The sequence below is a fragment of the Pelobates fuscus genome, chromosome 5, assembly GCF_036172605.1.
Source record: "Pelobates fuscus isolate aPelFus1 chromosome 5, aPelFus1.pri, whole genome shotgun sequence".
Lineage (NCBI taxonomy): Eukaryota > Metazoa > Chordata > Amphibia > Anura > Pelobatidae > Pelobates > Pelobates fuscus.
The window spans coordinates 66,044,204-66,068,971 of record NC_086321.1 but is presented as its reverse complement, the minus strand read 5'-3'; the positions used below and the strand labels follow the sequence as shown (position 1 = coordinate 66,068,971).

The window sequence follows — 24,768 nt, the reverse complement described above, 5'->3', positions numbered from 1 at the left end:
TCATTTCCACCCCAAACACCCTAGCTCTATGCATAAAAATGGCAAAACATGGAGTTTAGTTTCATGTATTTATTTTTTTGACATTACTCATGTTGCTTGTATACATGGAATTGTACAGATGTCGAATGGAGCTCAGTCAACGGGAGATGGGATTTATTGACAGGTGTCCCAATGACAGAGCACAGTATATTTATATAACACTGACATGCAGATACCCCACTCTTCCACCTTCATAAATTATATAGGTACAAATCTGTCCTTAGGACCCACAAACAGCTCTAGCTCTGGCTTTCTCAGTAGAGTAGATGGACTAAATAAAAATTGGCAGTTGCTGGCTGATACAACCAGTTTAGTTTAAAGATCATAAAACATGTACTGATCACGCTTCTTTCAAAACAAGTCACAAAAAGTTTTACTAAACAATTCTGGGTAGGAAGAGACTTTGTTACAGTTCTCCAATTGCAAAACCTGAAGGGGCTGATCTGTATTTTCTGTAAGCAGTCTAGCACTGTAGCTGTTAAGAATGTCAACTTTATAAAACGCTGTGTGACTGAAGATTAAAAAATTAAGGATTTAGGTGCAAGACTTATCCAACTTGCTTTTAGAGGAAACACTTTGTTGGGGCAATATATACTTTGTTTAGGCACATTCTTTCTACAAATTTGTTTTGTAGACTGGAGTTACATAAATGAAGCCATCATAAAATTATGGTAAGTGAAAAGATACTCAAAAGATTTGAGTGCTAGTATATTAAAGCACCTTTTGACAGCTAAACCATGAGGCAGCCAATGATCAAGTGACATAAATAAAAGCAAAATATAGCATGTAGTAATCTGTTCAATGACCATATTACATATTAATCATTTAGAAGAATGTTGCTGTGAAAACTTAAGAAATTTGCATCAGAAGTATAAAGAAACCATATTTGTCTATTAACAAAAAAAAAAAAAATCACCCCGCCACAAAACCTGAGCAAGGAAAGATAGCTTTAGATAGAGATGACTGATGGGCAGCAGGGGTAACTGTATCCAGTTAAAAAACAAAGCTCTTTTGTGGACTCACAAGTTTTTTAAAAAAATAGTTAAAAATATTCTGCAATTCATCCTCACCCCATTTTTGTTGCCATCCATTAACAAAAGTTTTATTTCAGTTCCAAGAAATTCAATAATTTAAACTAATGAAGCCATTTGGTACTAAAAAAGTTCCTCCTGTACAGACATGCTCTGTGTGCATCATGAAGTACAAATACACACAATTAAACTAATCATCAAAAGAACTTCTTTGCTGCCGCTTCTTGTTTAGTTCTGAAATACAAAAATAGAAAAACAAATAAAAATTCTCCAATGCCAAAAGTTGTCCATTCTGGTCCCTTCAGCACCCATTGCAAGCACTGGCTCATTCTGCCTCTCCACACTGTCCCAGCAGTAGCCAGTGGCGGATCCGGGGGGGCAACGGGGCAACGTTGCACTTAAACTCAAAGACGTTGGCATCCGCTTCATATAGATACACACACACACACACACACACACACACTAGCTGCATTTGTGTACATGGAATTTATAAAACACCCTACATGCCATTTTCAATTATCCAAAACATTTTTAGGGGAAAATATCACTATAAAAAGCTATATTCAGAAACTGAATCAAATCAAATGGCTTCATACGTTTATATTTCCCCAATGGGAACATTTTTAGCCATTGTCATTTGGCAAATTAACATTCTGTAACATTGTACTTTAACTTACCTATACACAATATAACCAAAGAATAACACTGTTTGCACCGTTACAAAAATAAAGAAATGTGTTGTAGATAAACAAGAGGGAAAGGCAGGCAAATCGGGACATTTCTGTTTTTCATGAGGCTATTAGGATAGAAACAAAACAAAACAAAAAAGTTAGTTTACAGCTATATCAATTATTATTTTGTGAGCTTACAATCTATAGTAGAGTTGAAAAATTACTGTATAGCACCAACATATTCTGCAACACTGTGCAATAGAGAAACAAAACAAGTACATAAGGTTGCAGATGGTATTTGAAGTAATGACCAGAGATCATGGGGAATATGCAAATATGATGCTGCTTGTGAGGCAAATATTTAAGATTACATACAGCTGCACAGTTGGGAGTACAGGTGGTAGGGGCGGGATGGTGATTTGTGACAGCAAAACTATTGAATTGTTGGCTCTGGAGATCAGGATGGTGTATCTGGAGGTGAAGGAATTTTTGACAGCAGGCAACAAGCTTTTCTGTAGTGAGGGTCAGTATGGAGGGGTGGAGAGGAATGTACAGAGTTAACATTTTGGCAAGCCGATTATATGTCCCTTAAAATGTATAATGCATATACAAATGTATAAAATATTCTAGTAATTGTAGGATAATAGTTGGAGTGGAACACACACACATTTATGCACTAAAGCGAAGAATAAATACATGTTTTGTATCAATGAGTAGGGTGAGCCCTGGAGGAATAAGTATGTAAAATTCTACAACCATCTTTGTTATTACAGTTTACCAATGTATGTGTGATCAGTTCTCTACTGCAAAATTGGCATTATATGGGCTGGAGGAAGAAGCGTTCAGATTTAATTGAAATCAGTAGTAGCCTGGCTTAAAAATGACAAATCTAAAAAAATAATAAAAAATAAAAAAATAAATAAAAGGGTCTCCTTGAACAAGGGGGAATTAAAATACACAAAGGTTGTGCTTGCAGCAGCTAACATTACTATAACTTTGTTGACAAAGTTGCTTTCAGATCTATTGCCTCTCATGGGATAGATGCGCATGTAATATACATTACCAGGTTTTTCTGCACAAGATGCTCAATGTCTCTTTTCACTACATGAAGATGCTCTTTTATGTCATTGAAGTGCTGTGTGGTCTCGTAAGCAGCAGAGCCCAAGTGTTGATTTCCCCCAGCAAGACGTAAGGTTTCAGTCATTGAATTTCTGCAAACAGACATTTAGTGAAATTACTCAGCAAATAAATATTTAGAAAATATTACTTGTGCTAAATGCATCATGAATAGCAAAACTTAAAGTGTCGTATTGTTAGAAATAAAAAAATTATCTCTTCCACAATTCTGGAGCAGTGCCCTATTTTTTGGAAATGCACATATTTTTGTAATTCTTCTGGATACTGCAGGTGTTTATTTTTTATTTATTTATTTATTTTACACACCTCATAATTGGTCCATCAAATTTCAAACAAAATTTTAATAATAAATATATCTACACAGATTATGCATTGCGTGATAAACAACCACTTATATCCCCACAATACAGTGCATTCACTAAACAAAAAATTGTATATAACTGCAAAATATAGGTAGAAATAGCCAAGATGTGACAACAGTTTAGATTTTTCTCCCCAAAACATGCTATTTTTGCAAAAAGGTTTCTACCGTATTTGTTTTAAAATTTTATGTTCAGCAAATAAATGGTGATGTCTAAAATGGTGTCATCTGTTATTTTGTGAAACCTATTTGATGAGACAGTAGGTCCTACATGAGCAACATTTTAGATAGAAAGGTTCAATTTCAACAAGATTACTGGCGTTGGGAAAACTTTCTCTGTAAAATATTCAACTTTTGCCCATCTTCATGTTTGGGCTGTGCAAGATGATGTTAAATGTGGCTAATGCTTCTCTAAGAGAAGCACTGGATTGGCAGAGTAAGGCCGAAAATATTACATAATACATTGTAGCCCGCAATGTTTCTAAATGGATTTGAGTGAACCAAATATTGCTGATCTCACACTAGGCAGATAAGGCTGCAGAGTGGAGGCTGTCTTGGTACTGGATTACATGCAAGTTTTATGGATTTTACTTTTTAATACACAAAGATTTAGTAAACTAAATCTCCTAAATAACACTAACACTAAAATGACAATAATTAAAATAATGCTAAAGTCACAGTGTTCCTTTAATTTCATCCTAGATTCATGGTACCACTATACTCTTTACGAGTGTATTTACTAAAAACCATGTACATAAATGCAAATATAGAGAGAGTGAAATCCATCACTAATAGATTGAGGAAAGTCACAATGTCAGATTGAGTAAAGCCATACTCCAGTAGAGCAGCCACTAATTCTGCTCACTAGTGAATGAGAAACGCTGTGCTTCTCTCCATGTGTATAGCCTAACCCTAGCTCTACGAAAATTTAAATAAAATTATAAAAAAATAAAATAAAAAGAAATGCTTTCATGTTCAAGGTAAAATAATGCCATCCTCTATTTTTAATAATAACAAATATAGACTTTACGTTAATAACAAAGCAAAACAAAAACAGAGTATAACCCAGGATTGTGAAGGGGAATGTGTATAGAGAATATATAACTGTGAGGCGTGTGTTAAGGTAATAAGTAATGTTCTAAATACCCCTTTTTATAAATATATATATATATGCGTAATACAGTGATAGGACATGTTCTGATTTATATTTTATGTTTGTTTCGAAAGTTGATATAAATGTTCCTTTCGTTTTACAGAAAACCTATATAGCCCTAGCCTCTCGAGATGTGCAAAGCTCTCCAAAAGAAATTAATGCAGTTGTGCAAGAAATGAAGAGGCTTAAGGATAAGGAGAGCTTCAAGCTAAGGTTCAAGATTACATTGAAACATAAGACCAAACTCTTCCCTCCATATGTGCTGTTGCGAGGCTGAAATATTTTTTGTGTGTTTTCATTCTGTTATCCCAATAGAAGAAAAACACAAAATCAAATAAAAACCCAGAGGAAGGTTAGAAACCAGGCCTCTAACAGGGATCAGTAAAGTGATCAGATAAGAACACAAACATGCACCTTAATCAATATGCTTGTATCATTTTCCCAGCACTGTGATGCGTCTTTCTTGTTGTAAAGAGGATTAAAGACTACAACGAGAATATTTATCATCATGTGCAATTTAATCCCTTTTTTACGTCTGGCTAAGGACACAATGGAAAATAACCCTAGAAACAGTTTGCTTCTTAAAAGCTTATTCTTCTCCTTAATAATAATTAAAAAATAAATAAATACCAAAATGCTCTATTTAAGGATCTACTGAATATTTAGAAGTCATTGTACAATTTGGTTGCCTTGCTAAACAAAGCAAATTATTTTCCAGACAACACTGTAAATAACCTGTGTGCACAGGAGAGAAGGCTTAAAACATACAATGCTGCATTTGTGGAACTATTAAACATGGTCTGTACCCTAATCAGATTCACTGACTATTATTAGGCAACCATTACAAGCATGCAGGATGGGTTTTATTTATTTGGGCTCACTAGTCAAATTAACCCACTGAGGGCTGCATGAGGTTGGAGTCAACTTTAATTACTATTATGTGATCTTTATTCTGGGCACCCACAATGGTACTGATGTTTCTAAAACATTTCCCTAGACATTATATTTAGTGCTGACTACAGTGGCAGGTATTTCAGCTCTTTTAATATATACAACAAGTATACTGTGTTTAATAAGTGGACTAATAAAATGATTTTGACTCGCAGTGCTAAAGTGAAAGAAGATCTAAAAAGAATTTGTACAAAATAAATAAGAATCGAAAATATATAATTATCAATTCCCTAATGGATTTAGTTCATCTGGAATATGTTAAAGAAGTTTAAATGTTCCAGACTCACAACTCACAAAATCAGGAACATCAGAGGGCGTATCTGCTGTGTTACAATTCAGTTAGAATCCACCATTACTAAGGTAACATGATACTGTTGCAGGCTTTACACAGTATGGTCCATTTTCAGCTACCAAATATCTGTTTTCACTAAAGATGGGAAATTTTAAGCAATCTTTAAATATCTACAGTGGTCTGCTGTGTGCGTGCGCTCACTTTCCATTTTGTGTATTTTGAATAAATTTAGGTCATTTCCACTGCAGCATTATTGAAAATGTATTGTTTTTGGTGTTCAATCAAAATTCCTATTTTTGTTTCTCAGTTAATAAAAAGAGAAAGGAAGGCTCATGCAGACAAAGATTTTTTTTTTATCAATACAATGTTTAAAATAAACAAAGCAGGCACATTTGTTACAAAACAATAAACACAGAAAGAATATAGTTAAACAGCATAACACGTATAAAGAACAAAACAAAATCAGAAATATTAATGGTTATTCTTAAATCTTAAAGAACATATCAAAACTGGCAGCTCATAAATCGGAAGATTAGTAAAGAAATCCATAAATCTGCACAAGAAAATTACTTATTGCTCTAAGGAAGGATAAGTGACAATAAATCATATGAGCAACAATAAACATGTGAAGGACTGCTCATTTCAGAGAAGATGCTGAAATTCTTCTTTAATCTAAGCAGAGCATATTAAGAAGAGTTTAAGTGAACGCATAACAAATATTAAATAAGACCAAGGCTAGAGACTTTAACTGGTAAATCTAATTTGCGGTCTTTGGAATAAAGATTTGTGAAGTATATTAAAGCAGAAGATTCCCAGGAAAAAAAAAAAAAAAGCTACCATAATCTTCAGGCAACAGCTGACCTACTTAGAGCATTGTCCAGTATATATGATCAGGACCAGCCTCATCTTATAGAAAAACAGCCCTACAAAGAAACACTAAAGCTCCACCAAAAAGAGAGAACTTGCTCATTACAAATCCTACATTTCATAGTTAACAGAGTTGGAAATGAATCTCCAACGGAGCTACTTTAGCGTCACATTTTGCCACTTGATTGCTTATTCACATCATTCTGTTTAGTGAACCAACCTCATTCCCTCCTATTTAAAATGAAAGCAGTTCTAATCAATTCATATTATTTGCAGAGTCTGATCCACAAGCTGAATCACTGAAAGTACTGGGAAAGTAATAATTGTCTAGCATCTACGTAATGCTTGCAATCATTTCAAGGGCCTACATTTAATTAGCAAGAATTCCTAAATATTCTATAAATCAAAAATTTGCAGTGTTTTGCCCTTATTACATGTTCTACCAATGCATGTTGTATTGTAAAATTAAATCAACTCTGTAGTAAATGGGACAGAAGATCCAAGCGGTCCTACTAGTTTAAAATTGTATTACATTAGAAATATTCCTAATTAAGTGCCAACGTATTCCGTAGCACTGTACCGTTTGAGTATGGTGAAACAGCAATAGAAAAAACACAGTTCTACAAACATACAAAATGTGAGCTGAGGATCTGTCCAGTGAAAACCATGAGGTGCTAACACAAGACCTCATTAATTACAAAGGAAACTGTAAACTTTTTTTAATCTTTCAAGTTGATAAGGTAAACTCCAGGTTTATAATAGGATGCCAAGTTATAACCTATCAAATACGATGTACAATTAGATGGCAAAAAAAAAAAAAAAAATGGTAAGTATACAGTTCAAGAGGTTACAATCCCAGTTGTGGCTAAAAAGATTACGGTCACCAAATGTATTATTGTTTTCACAATGTTTATACCAACAACACACAAGCTATGTGCCCAATGGCATATGGCAACACCTAAAAGTGCAGTGCTGGTGGCAATCCGATGTAAACTGCAAACTTTCTAGTAATATTTTAACAAAAAATAAAATAAAAAGATATAATAAAATAAGTGACACTTCTTCAAATAAGATCTATTGGCACAAAGCTCGCCAATACAGGGTTGCTATAATTTATTTATTTTATTTACTATAGGAAGAACATATGATTTGAGAGAATATACTCATTGCTACTTACCTCATTTCACCAACTTGCTTTAAAATGTCTCTCTGAGCATTGACCAGCGAATCAAGTTCCTGTTGGGAAATCTGGAAGTGAAATGAAATATGCAGTTTAGAGCGACTCTACAAGACCTGTAGTGCAAACAGCACTGTTTTGTTTATTTTCCAACCTGTTCATGTTGCCCAGGGCCACTTCCTCCTCTCTTGGCAATGTCATCAGTCACGGCACTAACATATCTTCGCTGCTCGTCCAAAATCATATTCAACTGTCGGTTCAGCTGCTTGATTTCAAGGTGGATGCGGTTCTGGCCTTCAAAAATCTGTCTTAGTTCACGGTCATTTACAGACTCAAACATATCGTCCACTATAGATAATTAAATAACAATTAAACACAAAAAAAATGTGCACCATAAGAAAATGCTGTCCTTTATTGACAGAACATTCTCACTGCAGCACAGCCAAGTTTATTGCATCATAACCTGTTCTGTCTGCAAACACATTCCAAAATCTGGGATTCTATACCTCCCACTCGCTGATTATATAAAACAAGGTAAACACTACTGTATGAATAAACTAGAATAATGCTTACAGTGTTCTGTTGGACTGGGGGGTTACGGTCACACTAAAAGTGCACTAAATATTATTTTCATTTAAATTAGAAACTTGTTTCTCAACTCTTTGAAATGAGCAGTGCTAAAAGCAGCAATGTAGCAACACTGAAAGGTTAATAAGAAGGTTTGCTGGCACATGCCTGGGTGTTCCTGTGCCTCTGGGTGGTCTTTTTGGAAATCCTCTTTCCTCTTATCCAGCTCTTGTTGAAAGTTGTCAAACTCTTCTTGGTACTTATCTTGTTCTTCTCTTGGGATCTCTCCGCCTTGTGGGGGCTGGATTCACACACAACTATTAGATTTTCAGACACCATTTATTGTTTCCACCTTCAAATACAAACGTTACAAGAAGGGCTTGCAGAAAGATGCTAGCCCATAAGATCTGCCACGTGGGAATAATGTCTCGCTAACACTTTAAAAAAAGTTTTTTATTTTATGTAAAACCATTTACCCAGCAATACATACATATACATGTTATATTGCCACCATAAATTAGGTTTTATGTAATAACTTGTCTGTCTTGTTTGCCCACAATAAAATCTTAGAAGCTTATCTGATAAGTATTAGATTATGTACATAAGATTATGTACATAGAAAACAATTATTCCTTAAATCTGACTTCACAGCTTCAACTAGAAAGCTATGCCAGATATCTACTACCATTTTGACAATTTGTCATTCAGATTATGGCATGCTTACATCTCTTAAAAAAAAATAAAAAATAAAATGTAAAAATGGTTATTTAAAAATACACTGCAATTAAAAGGTACCTAAAATGTTCACAATAAATAAAGAGCACCCTGTAAGGTTTACATACATATTCAAGAGGAAGGCAAAATCATCTTTTACATGGGGGGCGGGCAGTTTATTTTAAGTACAGTTTAAGATAATTTTCTTCGCCAACAATCATAAAACAGTAGGTTAATGAATCCCTTATGGAACAAAGACAGTCAATAATAACCTGTTCTTTAAGAGTCCTACTACCAAACAGAATGAAATCATTCTTCATGGGTTCTATGGACCAAATTGTCAGATTGCAATGATTTAAAGAGGTCAGGGTGTCTGGAGTCTGTATGTGCTGTGTTTTAGTATGAAAAGCTCTTCATATGGAGTTTATCCCCTATAATACTGTCGGAGGTGTAACTACCATCATTGATCATCAGCCAGGTCAGAACTGAAGATCTGTGCATCTTTCATTACACAGAATGCCCGTCATTGGCTGAGAACAGTCAGCTGACGCACTCAGCCAATAAATGGGGATGGCTGTGGCTTTGCAACTGTGCTGAAGCCAGAAGCTTGTCAGACCACACCACCAGGGAGCCACTAAACAGTTTGCCTCATTACCATTGATCTTGGCCATGTTACTCTTGGCGGGATGTAGTGTTATGATTATTGGAATAGCCCTTTAACCCCTTAAGGACACATGACATGTGTGACATGTCATGATTCCCTTTTATTCCAGAAGTTTGGTCCTTAAGGGGTTAAACATTAAAGGGACACTATAGTCACCAGAACAACTACAGCTTATTGAATTTATTCTGGTGAGTAGAATCATTACCTTCAGGTTTTTTGCAGTAAACACGGTCTTTTCAGAGAAAATGCACTGTTTACATTACAGCCGTGTTTGAATTATGCTGGCTCTGCCCCTGATCTGCCTCCTTGACAGTCTCAGCCAATCCAATGAGGAAGCACTGTGATTGGTTCAGGCTACCACTTCTGATGATGTCAGCAGACTGCTTGTTTTTCTGAGTCAAACAGCATGCAGAGTTACAGCTTCAGGCTTGAATACAGTAAGATTTTGCTATATTTATGGAGGCATGAGGGGCCCAGGGAGGCTTGATGGTGGTTTTAACACTATACGGTCAGGAATACATGTTTGTGTTTCTGACCCTATAGTGATCCTTTAACATGGAGCGGTCCAACAATAAGACCACAAAGAACAATGCATCAGTTATACTAAAAACAAAAACAAAAAAACAACGTGGGCAGTTACTTACCACTTCTTTTCCAGGTTCAGTCAATTGAAAAGTCAAAAAAGATAACACATCATGATCATCTGGAATAAAATCAAGAAACATTACGCTTACTACAAGCAAACCATCTCGTCCTTTTCATTTCATCCTAATTTGGTAACGCTGCCTTTCGTCTTGTCCACCCATTGTACAGTGCTGACAAATATGCTTGAACTTTATAGATAATAACAAAAGCAATAATAAAACAGCACTGAGAATATGCTTGAAATTTATAGATAATAACAAAAGCAATAATAAAAACAGCAAAATGTCACACACAAGTGATCACTAAAGAAGAATGGCATTAGAGTTCCACTGTAAGGTCTGTTTTAAACGTATAATCTATGTTTAGAGGAAAACATCGCACATATAAGGGACATCCTGCAGTGCTTTATGTGTTCAGACTGTCACATTTGTAATACTTAATAAAAGTGCTGATTTCTATAGAAATTGGCACGTTTATAATTGTGGGCAGAAAACAAAACAACTTGCTAGCTGTCAATCAGAACGCCAAGGAGGTTTTCTTCCATTTCGATTACCTCCACAGTGCAAATGGAAGTGGCAGGCTTACTGTGCTAGCATGCGCATACCTTTGCGCCTTGTCAATGAGTTGTGATCAGGTGTATACTCAAAACTCCAGGACAGACATCTCGCAATGACTGAAGTATTTCATTATGTGCTTGGGGAAAGGAGGAGGGCTTGTAAAGGTTGCAGACAATAGGTCAGCAACTTTTGCAAGCGGTTTCTAAATTTACTCCCAATAAAAAAAAAATACATAAATGCATGTTTTCGTTGGGAGTATATCTACTAAATAGTGATTTTTAAAACATTTAGTTTCAGGCAATGAAGAATTTCTTTAATAGAAAGTGTAATGTTTTGCTTTTATTGAAAATAAAAGTTTGTACGCGATATACCATTGTTTTGCATTATTTTGTAATGTAAATATAAAAGTTAACTTTCAGGTAAAGCTCCTGCCTTACACTTGCTCAGTGTGGGCAGCCATCTTTAAATCCTCTGTAGTCAGATGTAGAACTTATCTGCTAGAATCATGCACAATCCAAAGTCTCAACACGTTCAAGAACAGTTTTTGAGATTCACAGGCTTGCATATGATATCAGGATATGTGAACACACACTAGCACTTGAATCACTGTACAGTTTTGTTCTGATAGACAGTGCTTTTGACCACAGGACTAAATAAATCCCACTCAATAGAGCAAGAGTCAATAGTGTAAAAAGGCTTTAAAGCATAAGATTTTATTTTAAACTTAAAAATAAATAAAAAATGTAAAATGCCCTCACACTTTTCCAATTAGAATATAGAATATGTTCATATATTTTAGAAGCCATCCTAACTGGGGCATGCTCACATTAATAACAACAGCGATACCTAAAATGTTTGTTTTGTGTCCTAGTTAAAAAAAATATATATATATTTAATACAGTATATGTATGTAAACTAGAAGATGCTTTTCTTAGAGTTTCTCTTAAAATGTAATCATTTTAATTTTTGATGGTGAGCACAGTGCTTTGATCTACTAGAGTTAGATTATGGTATATTTACAAGTCACAAAAAAGGACAATAACCTGCCAGGCCTCCAGTTGCAGCAGAAATGCCAAAAAAACCTTGAGGTGGAAGAACCATGTTGTCTACTTTGGCACAAAACTCATAGTCATCTTTGTCTGGTGTGAATCCATTGTTTATCATGATCTAAAAGTAAAGAAAAAGGAATTAATCGAAAAGTACAATCAAATCGAAAACAATACTAAGAAAAACATGTCCCAGTAGTCTTTAGAGAATTCTTATTAGCTGAATAGATAATACATCAGGAGTCCAAAAGTGTAGTAACGATCTGCTGCCAAAATTTATATCTAGGTTCACATGAAGAAATGGACTTATATTCCCCTCAGGCTTAAAGGAACACTATAGGGTCAGGAACACAAACTTGTATTCCTGGCCCTATAGTGTTAAAAACACATGTAGGGTCACTGGCCCAACCTTTGCCACCCTTAAATAATAAGAAAACTTACCTTATTTCCAGTGCGGTGTGTCCACCGGTGCTGGCCTCGCACCCGATCTGCCTTTTTGATTGATGATCTCAGCCAAGGAGGGGCAGGGCTAAACATCACCCTAGCCAATCAGCATCTCCTCATAGAAATGCCTTGAATCAACGCATCTTTGTTGGGAGCATCTCCACGCCGAACAGCAGTGCTGCATACAGTACAACACTTACCCAGGAAGCACCTCTGGTGGCCGTCAGTGGAGTTTCCACTAGAGGTGTTCCTATTCTTTGAAAAGGCAGTGTTTACATTAACAAGCTTGCAAGTTTCAGACATCACAACTACATTAAGTTGTAGTTGTACTAGTGACTATAGTGTCCCATTAAACCATTTACTTTCGAAGGACCGGCTTTGAAAAAGACCAATACAAAAAAAAAATATATATATACTGATATGTTAAAACTAAAAAGCTGCATTAAGGAGGCTTAAAAAAAAAACAAAAAAAAACTTGCCCTATAAACCATGGATGGTGTATTTTGAATACAAATCCAGAAAAATCACAGTTGTAGACACCATGCTAAAGGATCAACATTACCCCTTAATGTCCATTTCATTGATAGGTATCAGTAAGACAATTTTCAAAATAATATGTCAATGGGTGTTTGTTTAACAAGTTGTGATTCCAAATCTTTCAAACTACAACTTAAGCAGACTAGGATTCTCAGGCAGATGTAGTCTACAGAAGCTGGAATTCTAAGGTTTAGTGAAAAAAACGTCTTAACTATGCATTGGTTAGTAATGCCATCATTTGACTAACATTACTTACTGTTAAGGTCTTTTGATAGTATGTAATCTTTGCTCGGACTGGGTATGGCTTGTTACGGAAATCTCTCTGACAATATGAAAGTGCTTGCGAGGCGCCATCACTAAAAAGAAAAAGATAAAAATGCAAAACTCCACAATTATTATCAGCAAAAACAGCCAAACAAACCTATATTTAAAATAAATACATTATTTTTTAAACTGATGCCTTGATATTTCAAATTGAGAGAACAGACAACATAAAGACAGGTTCTTAGCAAAATGTAAACAATTCCGTTTTTTTAATATATAATTATCAAGGCGGCTAAGGAGGGGGATTGCGTCTGGGTGTCAGAAGGAAGCCAGGTTTATTACATGTTCCTAAACAGTTCAGCGTTAAAACTAGGAGAAGGTGCCAGTAGACTCTTAGCAATACAAGCTGTATAGCAACCTGTAGAGGTTATATTGCTAATATTATAATAAAATACAAAATATTGGGGGGACCGCAGTTTGACACATCTGAGTTAAATAAATAAGTAAGGACAACGGAAAGGCCTTGCTCAACTTGAAATTACAACATGAACAACCTTCCCAATTTCCCAGTGGATTTCTAGATTGTATTATGTAAATACTAAAAAGAGTGATGTTAATCAGGCAATTTACCCTGCATACAAACATCTTGAACTATACTGTACCAGCTTTAGATAAACCAATGTACAATACACTGTAGTGGTTATGGTGCCAAGAGTGCCAGAATGATTTATAAAACCATTTTAAAAGTGATGGATAATTTACCCGAGTTCTGCTTGTTCCAGCATTCTCCTTGCAAGAGGAGAAGACCTCAAGTGTGGGACCAAGGCAACTTGAAGAAGGGGGGAAAAAAACTTATCTAAAATGGTTTTACAGATTACTCTGGAAAGGTGCCAAAGGACTGGCACCACAACCACCACAGCTGGATGGTAATGATTCTGGTGGTAGAAGTTTTCCTTTCACCTACACCTGGCATGTCATTCTATTACTAAATTATGCTTTTAAAGTTGTTAATGAATTTTACTTTTCCTGAAATTACAAAATATTACATCTTATAATGCAAGAGATATCAACTATAATTTTACATGGATAGCCAGAGCAAACAAACACTTACTTTTGATGATCATAAAGAAGTTTGCCATTGTTGCCCACAATCAAGATTGTAGGATTGTTTTTCTACAAAGAAAAATAACCACATCAAATTCTGTCTTCTTATGCAAAACAATTATCTAGTTTACAAGGTGACTGTTCAAGCATGTTTAAAACATTAAAAGATTTTAACACATAATCCCACAATTAGTTACACCTTTAAGTAACGAAGCACTACCACGAAAAACATTTTATCAGCTTCCTCTAGGATTTGTAAACAAATGTTTAAATTGGAATTCAATGTGAATTTAAAATTTTAGGTCAACCAGAACAGAAATAAGAGCACATCCTAAGAACGCTCAACATTGGAGCTCATGATGGCTACAGGACGAACACCAACATCGGTGCAGAAGCTAGCCAGAAAGTAACAATTTGTATCGACAAGTACTCAGCATTGCTTAAAAATAATAAATGTTCAGTCAACCTACAATATACTCCAAGTATAACTTTTGTAACCCTTGGAAATGTGCTTTTTTTTTTTTAAATGTCAGATATTTATCAGTATGAAAAGTTAGGAAAGATCCTGGTGCGCAATGTTTGTGATTTTTTTTTATATTCCGAATGTTGAACAATTTCAAAAAGGAATTCTAATCATATAACAATAAATCACATCTCGATCCAGCCAACTACGCGTTCCATCCCCTTGCTCCCCTCGAGGAAGAAAAGCATTTGCATTGTGACTAGAAAAGTTTGGAGGAGCCATGACCTCTTGTGTAATAGGCATGTTTTAATCGTGGGGTTTGGGATAACCTCGTGTGATGGGCATGTCTCAATCTTGGGGCTCCTGCTGCCTCAGTAACCGTGGACAGGATTGCACTCGCACGGCTGCATTTTTTTTTTCTCTTTTTCCAGCTTCCTGTACTTTTCACACGTGACCTTCACCTAATCCCAGGCCAGCTCCAGGCCCAGCAACAGCAGTCATCACTTCTCCCCAGCTTCCTAACTGCCCAACAGCCAATATTATAAAACTTGCTTGGATTCTGTGTATCCATGACAAGGCAATTTAACTCTTTCCTTGCCGCCATACAAATATGCCACATTGCTCAATGGCTGCGACTTCTATATATTTTGTAAAGGGTCACAACCCGTGATCACCTCTGCAACGTTTACTCCAGGGTTGCCTTGATTCTATACTGGAAAGAACTGCCCAGAGTAAGGATGTAAGAGTTCAATGTCTGGAAGAATGTTTTGCTTAGGGTTTCTTTATTAGTTAAATTGCTCAGCCAATCAATTTTCAATAGACAAGGGTGTTTGGTTAAAAATAAGTGCAAAAGGTGGTGCACACAGCTGGTTCCATATCTGAAGTATAGTCTTATGTCCCACTGCCCCTTTTATAGTTAAAGAGACACTGTAGTCACCAAAACAAATTTAACTTAATGAAGCAGTTCTGGTGTATAGATCATGCCCCTCCAGTCAAACTGCTCAATTTAGGAGTTAGACCACTTTGTTTACGCAGCCCTAGACACACATCCCTGCATGTGACTTACACAGCCTCTCTCATTACCATTACTCTCGTTACTCATCTTTACTTCCTGTAAAGAGTAATCCTAATGTTTAGACTTCCTTTATTGAAAATTCTGTTTAAATTGTAATTTCTTACCTCCAGCGCTGTAAACAGCTTGCCAGAGCCTGCAGGAGCCTCCTGTATGTAATTAAATCATGCAGGGGCATGATCTATATACAAAAACTGCTACATTAAGCTTAAGTTATTTTAGTGACCATGGAGTCCCTTTAAGAATCATTTGTGAGGTATAGGAATACCTGGGAAAGAGGGCATGCTATGAGTTTCTAGGTACTGTTTTAGTTCCCTTCAAAAGTACTTTATCAGGGTACACTCACACAGGCAGTGATATAGGTCTGCATATGTATGTGTGCATTTGAAACAAGTTGCTGAATCCCTTCTAGCCATTAGATGGAGGCAGGGAGGGGAATAATAGGCGCAATGTGCATTGTTTAGGAACATGACTCAATTGGAGACCCTGGGAAATAGTTGACTCTGGGTGTAGTATGCAATAGGGAGGTATTCTGGATTTATATCAGGAAAATGTGACTTCCACTTCCCCAAGCTTGTTTGGGTCGTGATCCAATCTGGTTTGTACCATAAGACTCTGTTTAAGATGAAGTTAAAAGCTTTATTAGAGGTACATAAGAGTGTACAGGGGGTTATCCCAGTCAACAGGCATCAAGTGTTGTGTTGATGTTTGGAAATAATGTCATACCTAGAAGTATGCAAACCATGGTAATGGAAGGCCTGGGAAACGCTCCAAATTCTTTGAAGGGGGAGACATTTTTGGCTGCTGAAGTACACAAAAGAACTGTATTCACACCTTATGTTAATAAGATCATCTCCAAGCCCTCAGAAGGACAGCTTCTGGAGTATTTGAGAGGACCATCCGAAACAAGGTTATGTGGCCTATGGTGGAAGTCAGACAGCACCAGAAAGGACTCCAAGGGCAGATCTAAAAATATTTGCTTTGTACGTGCTGGAGTTCAGCGGCCAAGCTATATTCCTTAACGTTTGGAAGGGTTAAGTCCCCTCATTGGTCTTATTATTAAGTTTAGTCAAACTAAGTATAGCCCTCGACCCTTGCTAAAGAAATGTCTTCATTTTATTGTTCAGAAGGCATTGGTTTTTTTTGGAAAGGAGGGATGAAGTACCTGTAAGGGGTATAGCAGCTTCAGGAAGCTAATCGAGTTATATAGATTATTTGTATGTATGAGAGAGGTAATTTTTGAAATGGCTCTTTTTTTTTTTTTTTTAAAGATATGACTATGAGAAGGATGTTCCTATTTGTAAAGGAGAGAGATGTTTGGGGGATTTTAATCCCTAGGTATTTAAGTGCTGTTTGGTTGCCATAAAGGGATATAAAAGGGAGTCAGTTATGGACAATCAAAAAGGCCATGAGAATACATTTTTATGCCATTCTTGCAACAAAACCTGCTTATATCACAGGAGTTTTTTGTTTTTTTTAATTAAACTATTTCGGTTTTCTTTACGAAGAGTGGCAGAAAGAACTATTTTGTTTATTTGACATGGAATTACCCTTGAGCCAATTCTGAAAAGAGTGAGGCCTACACAGATAGATGCATAATTGAGTAGATACGGATGATTAAATAACTCACAGCAATGTCAATGGAACTTTAACATCACATTTAAGTAAAAATTCAGACAAGTAATATGTGACAAATATCAGATGTTATGCATGAAATCTGACATCTATTTTGTTCTCAAAGCATTTGACAATAATTTGGAAGTATAATATATTACCATGGCAGTACACCTTAAACATGCCTACCCATGTCCCTGCAAAGAATGTAATATTCACTATTAGAAGCCAATGATAAGGAAATATAATAACACAACCTTGAGTGATTGAGATGTTCTGTAGTATGATCTGCTGGAAATGCAAGGACATTAGAAATATCACACTAAAGCCGTTTAATTGTATTTTATTTCAAACTACCACCAAATGAGAGATTATGTATAAATTGAGTGCGCCTTCACAGCATACAGTTTAACTTATCCTTGTCCTCAAAATAAGCTGTGAGAATCGAATATGTAAGATGCAGAATATATGGAAAGACAGTGATTTGCCACGTTCAGTAAACTAGTTAATTAATCCAACAATATTGCTGCTCAATTACCATTTTTAAAAAATGTTATTTTCTATAACGGTATAATTTGTTATTCTCTGTAAAGCTCTGTGGATAAGGGATTTATATAAGAATTGTTAAATAAATTAATCCTAATAAAGGCCCCGTGCCTGATACTAAAAGCACGACGACTATGTATTTAGTGAGTGCACAAACATGCACAGAAAACTGAAATTGTATCAACAGTTTCTACACCAAGTGCAGCGCAAACAAACTAGTTTAATCAGAGTTGTTCCAAGGTACAAATAAGTATCAAAGTGCAGGAGCAAACCAAACAAACCTTTCCATCGTTGTCAAAGGAATCAAAGAAAACACCCAGGCCATTCCAGGAATCTGCAGCTCCATATACATTTCCATCCAACCCTTGGTTTGTCGTGTACCAAATGGCCTGTATGCAAAACAATACAGAGATCACAAATCAGGAAAATGGAAAGCAGCTGCTCTGGGATAGAACAAGTAAAAAAGTATGATATGGTATACCAATCCATCAGCTCCTATTCTACCCCGTCCTGTCACTCGGAATGTTACTTCCACTTCCCAGTTCTCAAAGCTTGGTGCAGTTTTTGTCCAAACGGCTCCTTTCTGGCTTTTTAAGGACGGTGTTATCCTAATTTGATCAGCACCAGGAATGGCATCTAAATCGAGAAAATTAGAGCAAAACAACATTTCTCAATAATTATAGCTACACATAAAAATAAATGCTATACATTAAAACGAATATAAGAAGGGGGCATGTGTGTACAGAACCCTATCACTTATTTTTAGAACGTTTTCTCAAGCAGGTATAACCCAGCCTGTCTGCAAGTAGGCCCGAACAGGATGGTTAGGTCTAATTAAAATTCCTGTTATTGGAATGAGTCACAACTTAGATTTTTACAAGTAATATTCAAATCACTGCTAGCTCTGAGACTGTAAAGTTGGTGAACATTACAATACTTATTGCCTCAAAGCATTCAGTGCTAGAGCGTGAACAACCCATGGGATACTGTCTTCTTTGAACATGCTTGTGTTTCATTAACATTACAGTCACATTCATGATAGAAGAAACTGTACTATTGTTGAAGAGGTGTCATGATTTATATTCCTAATGTTTACCTTATTATACAAGAGTATCTGGTTAGAAATAGATTGTTACAGGACATAACCAAATAACTCACCCAGTCTGTCTATGAAATGGGCAAAGTAGAGAATGCTCTCTCTCCAGACAGATGACCTTTTTGTATGAGAAGTATTGTCCGTTAGTTGTGAAATCTCAGTTTGTGTCTATATTCAAATCAGCACAAAAGAAACTTCCACATTAGCAATAAAGCAAGCAGAAGATGGGCCTTAGGACCTCCTTTTTGGTAAAAAAAATGTTTTTACCCAGAACTAGGTAATGGCACCCGCAGCCTACTAGCACCATAACCACTATGAAGGGATGTAATGGTGATGCTGCTCCTATGATAAGCAGCTGGACATTCCTTTCTGAACTGACAGCTGATATACTTGGATATTTCTATCATTAGCATCATGGAAGCACCACACTGTCAGGGTTATTCACAAATATTAGCAAATAAAATCTGAATTGCAAAACAGGCCCCCTTAAGGACCAAACTTCTGGAATAACAGGGAATCATGACATGTGTCCTTAAGGGGTTAAAGAGACACTACAGGCATCCAGAGCACTTCAAGCAGGAGTAATGCCCCCTTTAAAAAATAAATTAGATTGCGAGGGGGAGGGGTGGAGGATCATAAATCTAAATACAGAGAACATTATAGTGTCAAACAGGTTTGAGTAATTAAACGTTTTTAAATAGCCACGCTATGACTATAGCCGAGTTAGAGACAACAGCTTTTCCACTACAGCTATTTTAGCCCCAATTTCACCATTTGTGATCAATTGTATAAAATTCTAAATGTAATGAAAAATCCTGTGTGAGAACCAGGTAATGGGGACAAAGCACTGGATTTTAGAAAATAAAAACTGAATAGCAAAACAGTGTAAAATAGCTGATCTGGAGAAATTCTCCATCACAGCTATAGTAGCAGCTTAAGCCATAAACTTGAATTTTGCCATTTCGCTTTAATTCACTAAATTTTAGAGTTCAAAGCAGCTCTTTCAACTTCTGGGATCTTTGCATATTTAGCAAAAACCCCATATGGTGACTGCTCAGCTTGTATTCTGGTGGCCATGGAGCAGAGAAAGGTAGTTTTACTTACCTTAACCTGCCATTCGTGGGCACCACCATTTTCTTCAGCAAAGTCTTACTCAGCTACTGGTGCGTGCGCAAGAAGACCGTCCACAGGGACAGCTTTTACCCCTTTTAATAAGCTTTACAAATGGTAGCTCCACCTTTTGTCAAGCATTAGAAAAATACATATGACAAAATGGTCTATACTTTGTTTTATGATAGGATAACTGGTTGGAATTTTAGTGAAAATGTAAGTTGTGGGTATTATCCTGAAAGATTTACAGACACTGGAGTTGTACACAAAATTTACACAAATACAAGATTCTGATTAAAAAGAAGAGTTCCTTGTTAGTCTATTTCAGAAGCAAAGAAATCAGGTGTTCTACAGAGAAAGATATCACCCTTATGAAATCACATGTAGCATCACAACTAAAAACACAATGTTTAAATAAACATCCCCAAACGTTTATGTGCTATATCTGCTGTTTGTATTGGCATTGATTCACTGCTTACTTGAGTTAATTATACTCCAGCATAAAATGCCATATAATTGACCGAGATTGGGATGATGACAAGATGTTTCACATGACTAAAATTGCAGGAGCCACATAGCAGGATGACTAAAAGGAAGATATACTGTGCTGTTCAAAGTTGGACATAAGCAACGTAGAGAGAGGTTTGGTTTTAAATGACAAATGGCATTAGTTTTATATGCAATATGTTACACTTCCTAACTGTTGTGTACTTGCTTTATTTGTGCATACCACTGCTAATCCTATCAAGTCTCTTACTGCAATGTTCACAAACAAAATTTGGAAAATAACTTGAACTCATTAACAGTGCACTGGTTATGTGTAACATAATTTGGTAATTTTAGGGAGTATAACAATTCACCTATGCGTTGTGCTAACCTAACTGCTTGCAAATATATGGATGAAAACGTATTTTGTACGGCATGTCAGGAGTTGTGGGCCATGGTGCAGACCAGGTCATCATGCTGTGTGTGGAAGAGTCTGCAGGCAGAGGTTATAAAGTAAGCATCTGGTTTAACCCCTTAAGGACACATGACATGTGTGACGTGTCAGGATTCCCTTTTATTATTCCAGAGGTTTGGCCCTTAAGGGGTTAAACCCACACATTTGACAGCCAGACAGCTGCAGGCGCCCTGTGGGACGACCCAGGTAAGTTGTTAAAGTGGTTTGACCACTGACTGTCAAATAGGGCAGTGTCACTCCTGGTACCATAACCACTTCAGTGATCTGTAGTGGTTATGGTGCTTGGAAAGGTCTTTTAACTGTACTATTTGTGTTAAACTGAAACTGTGACTTCTTTGTAAGTTGCAGTTCCTCATTCCCTCACATTACTTCTGCTTTAAAGAGCAGGTGCATCTGATAGAGTGGGTACTGAATCCGAGATAACTGAACAAAAACACTAAATATGCTAAAAGGATAAAAAGCTATCATCAGGAAGTGATATCTTGAAAATGTATTAATAAAAAATAAATTAAAAAATCTTAAAAAATGTATGAGGTGGGGGAACAGAATTTAAGACTGCACTGATCTGTGTATGTTCATAGAAAATTTACAGCAAAGTTATAACCGTTCCATTCTCACTTTCACAATACATGGCAAAAATGTGTTAGAGGCATTAGCGATATTACAGACCACAGCTGCACTAAAAACTGACACATCAGCCTAACAGTAGTCTTATCAGTTATCAGGAAAGGTAACTAAATGACTACGTGTCAATATAATCTGCTGGAGGTCAATAAAATCCCACAGTCAAACAAAACTGCACTACACTCTACAGCCAATAGAAGAACAACACGATGACTATATGAAAAAACAAAAACAAGATTTTTTTATTTTTTTTTATCTAACAATTTAAAAAAATAAATAAATTAGAAAGAATGGCGTACTATAACGCTATATCATACCTGGCAGGGTATTCTAGTGAATTAGTTTCATTTTGATTTATACAGAGTAATAGTCTATTTGTTGAAACATTGACAAAAGGAAAGAGATGACAGAGTTTGATGGCTTTTTTCCACTGACTAATTTTGACACCCCAGATATTTGTTTATTGCATTTCTCATGGTGCTCAACCATAACCAACTAGAAGCCAAAAGTAGTTATGCTGCAAAAATTATCCAACTATTATTGGGACCAAAAAAAAAAAATGTATTACAAATTCCTGCCTTACAAAAGTCCCACCTCCACCCCTTCCAAAATTACAAGGTTTACTGCCAGTTGAAGAAAAGAAAACCACTGTTTAGTAGATATAACCCCAATGAAAACACACATGCATTTATTCTGCATTTTCTTCCCCATTGGGGTATACCTAAAAACAGCTTGCACAAGATGCAGATCTTGTCTGAAACCTTTGCAAGACCTCTCCCATTCTTACAAATCCAAACTTCCCAATTTGGCTCAACGAGAAGAAGTATTTGCAAGGTGATCTGAGCAATTACTGCATCTTGAGTTTAGCTGCACTGAGCTAAACAACCGGAAAGTAACAGGACCGGCTGTCTGGCAGCCAGCATGTTGTAACAAGGTGATTTTTTTAAAAGAAATCTGGGTACTTGGAAAAATCTAAATATACTCCCAAGTAATATTCTGCTGGATAGTGACAGTTGAAAGGCGGTAGGAAGTCATCCATCCACCCACATCAAGCTCTTTTACCCCAATGCTGCCAATCTTGTCTCTTTCGTGGCATGCCATAAGCCTCGTCAATTTTGTACTCTTAATCTTTACCATATAGATGACTGAAGATCCAGAGAGATCCTCAAAATCTGGTACATGTTTAATGATATGCACTGGCATTCAGATGCCTTTACTTATGCCCTATCAATTCTGCCACCTTACATTTAATGGCAAAAAAACCTGCAGTTTTGCTATAGCTGTAGTTATTTAAGTTATAATTTCAGTGAGGAAGTTTTTCAAAGTATTCTGTTCTAAACTAAAAGAATATGGCAGGGCAGTTACCATGGAAACTGTTAGAACCTGCAGGTACATTCCATTGATGACTCCTCCCCTTTTACATGTTTGCACTGTGTTTTAAACAGAATTCTGACAACTCTTGTCCTCTATCTGAAAAATAGATGTAAAAGGACCACTTCAAAGTTTCTTGCCCAAACGAAGAGGGGCTAATATGATTCCACTAGCTACCACGAGAGAGTCCCATGTAAAATAACCAAAAAAAATAAAAAAAAAAGGTTTGACTCAAGCACCAATATTTGCCAAGTGTACTAGCAAAGTAACCACAAAATGAAATGGAAATCCAGAATGGTATTTGTTCACTATACGGCTCTTTGCTAAAACATGTTACCAGTATCTGAATAAACATAAAAAGGTACTGGATTATACTACATAATTTGATGTACTGCATTGCAGAACGACAAGCTTACTTACACTTCACTATACTGAGAGAAACTGTCTAGTTAGTTTGGGATTTCAATCAATTCAGCCCCCCCCCCCCTCCCCTCCCCTCCCCTTGTCTGAATCATCCTAGTTTTCATAAATCTCATTTATACTGTATTTACCTTAAAGCACTCTTTAACGAATCAAAAGGCTCATTAACTACGAAATAGGGTGTGAAAATATAGATAAATATGTAGACACACATCCATACATATAATATAGTATAGGACAAGATGATGTTGGAAGTAGCCCATAATGTGAATTAAACTTTGTGGTAAGTGTGTGAATGTACAGATACAGATATACCAGTCAATGTTACAAGAAGAACAGGGGGGGTTCCAGCAGTGATGGCTACTCTTGGCACCCCCCTAGATGTTTCTGAACTACATTACACATAATGCTCAGCCATCCTCAAGCCTGGCTGTGCACCCTGGGAGTTGTAGTTGTTCAGACTCCCCTGCAGTGGCCGTGTTAGTTATCATTGTGGCATATGATGACTTACTCCTGGATGTTATGTATAGCCTGAGGGCATGTCCAGCCCAATGCAGCCCTGCCAGCACTGAGTGCTACTTACTGCCAGTGTGAGTCCAGAAGGGGACCGTGCCGTCACTCTGCACCAGGTAGGGTCCCTTAAAGCTGTATTTATACTCGAACCTACGGTGCGGGACACTCTGCTGGCCATCACCCGCCACCAGGCTACATAATGGCAAAATGAACACAGCACACAAGTGCTTCCACTCTATGGACATCGCCATCTTGGCTGCCGCTGACGTCGCTCTGACCGAGAGAGAACCTGCACAGCCAACAGGGCGCTCGGCGATTGGTTGGCTGCCCCACAAGGGGGCGTGTCAAAACATCATCCCCCCACCACCCCGTTGCTTAGCTGTAAACCAAGTAACAATTTGTAGTGATTTCCTGTTGTTCGATCCTCCGGCCTGAAGGGGTCGCTGTGAGAAGTGCGCTGCAGTTTTACTTCATGCACTTGTAGTGTGTGGATTTGGATTAGATTTATTGTACTACAACTTCCATGATCCTCGTCAAGTTGAGCACTAAGCTGTGGATTGTGGACGTTCATGGGAGTTGTAGTTTTATGTCTGGAAGTAAAAGTACAAGTTTTATGATAGAAACATTTAAATACATAAAGGGAATCAACAGAGTAAAGGAGGAGACCATATTTAAAAGAAGAAAACTACCACAACAAGAGGACATAGTCTTAAATTAGAGGGACAAAGGTTTAAAACTAATATCAGGAAGTATTACT

At 36.6% G+C, this 24,768-nt stretch overlaps 1 protein-coding gene across 1 annotated transcript; it reads right to left on the bottom strand.

Moving 5' to 3' along the window:
- Positions 1-1,113: 1,113 nt before the first annotated feature.
- LMAN1 (lectin, mannose binding 1) lies at positions 1,114-24,307 on the bottom strand. The gene is made up of 13 exons (XM_063453954.1): positions 24,082-24,307; positions 18,398-18,552; positions 18,198-18,305; positions 14,229-14,290; positions 13,110-13,209; positions 11,870-11,993; positions 10,269-10,327; positions 8,415-8,547; positions 7,834-8,027; positions 7,680-7,750; positions 2,805-2,952; positions 1,748-1,866; positions 1,114-1,304 (listed from the first exon to the last, which is right to left on the bottom strand). Exons 1-13 carry the CDS (start codon positions 24,260-24,262, stop codon positions 1,268-1,270), a joined length of 1,491 nt encoding a protein of 496 aa, XP_063310024.1. The 5' UTR covers positions 24,263-24,307; the 3' UTR covers positions 1,114-1,267.
- Positions 24,308-24,768: the final 461 nt, after the last annotated feature.

What these genes read in the sequence shown, in the direction of transcription:
- LMAN1 (XM_063453954.1), bottom strand. Translation starts at nt 24,262, where the DNA reads ATGGCGATGTCCATAGAGTGGAAGCACTTGTGTGCTGTGTTCATTTTG. An exon ending in CTTCTGGACTCACACTGGCA is followed by an intron (nt 18,553 to 24,081) that starts GTAAGTAGCACT and finishes TTCTCGATTTAG; the next exon opens with ATGCCATTCCTGGTGCTGAT. An exon ending in AGAGGCACAGGAACACCCAG is followed by an intron (nt 8,028 to 8,414) that starts GCATGTGCCAGC and finishes AATTATCTATAG; the next exon opens with TGGACGATATGTTTGAGTCT.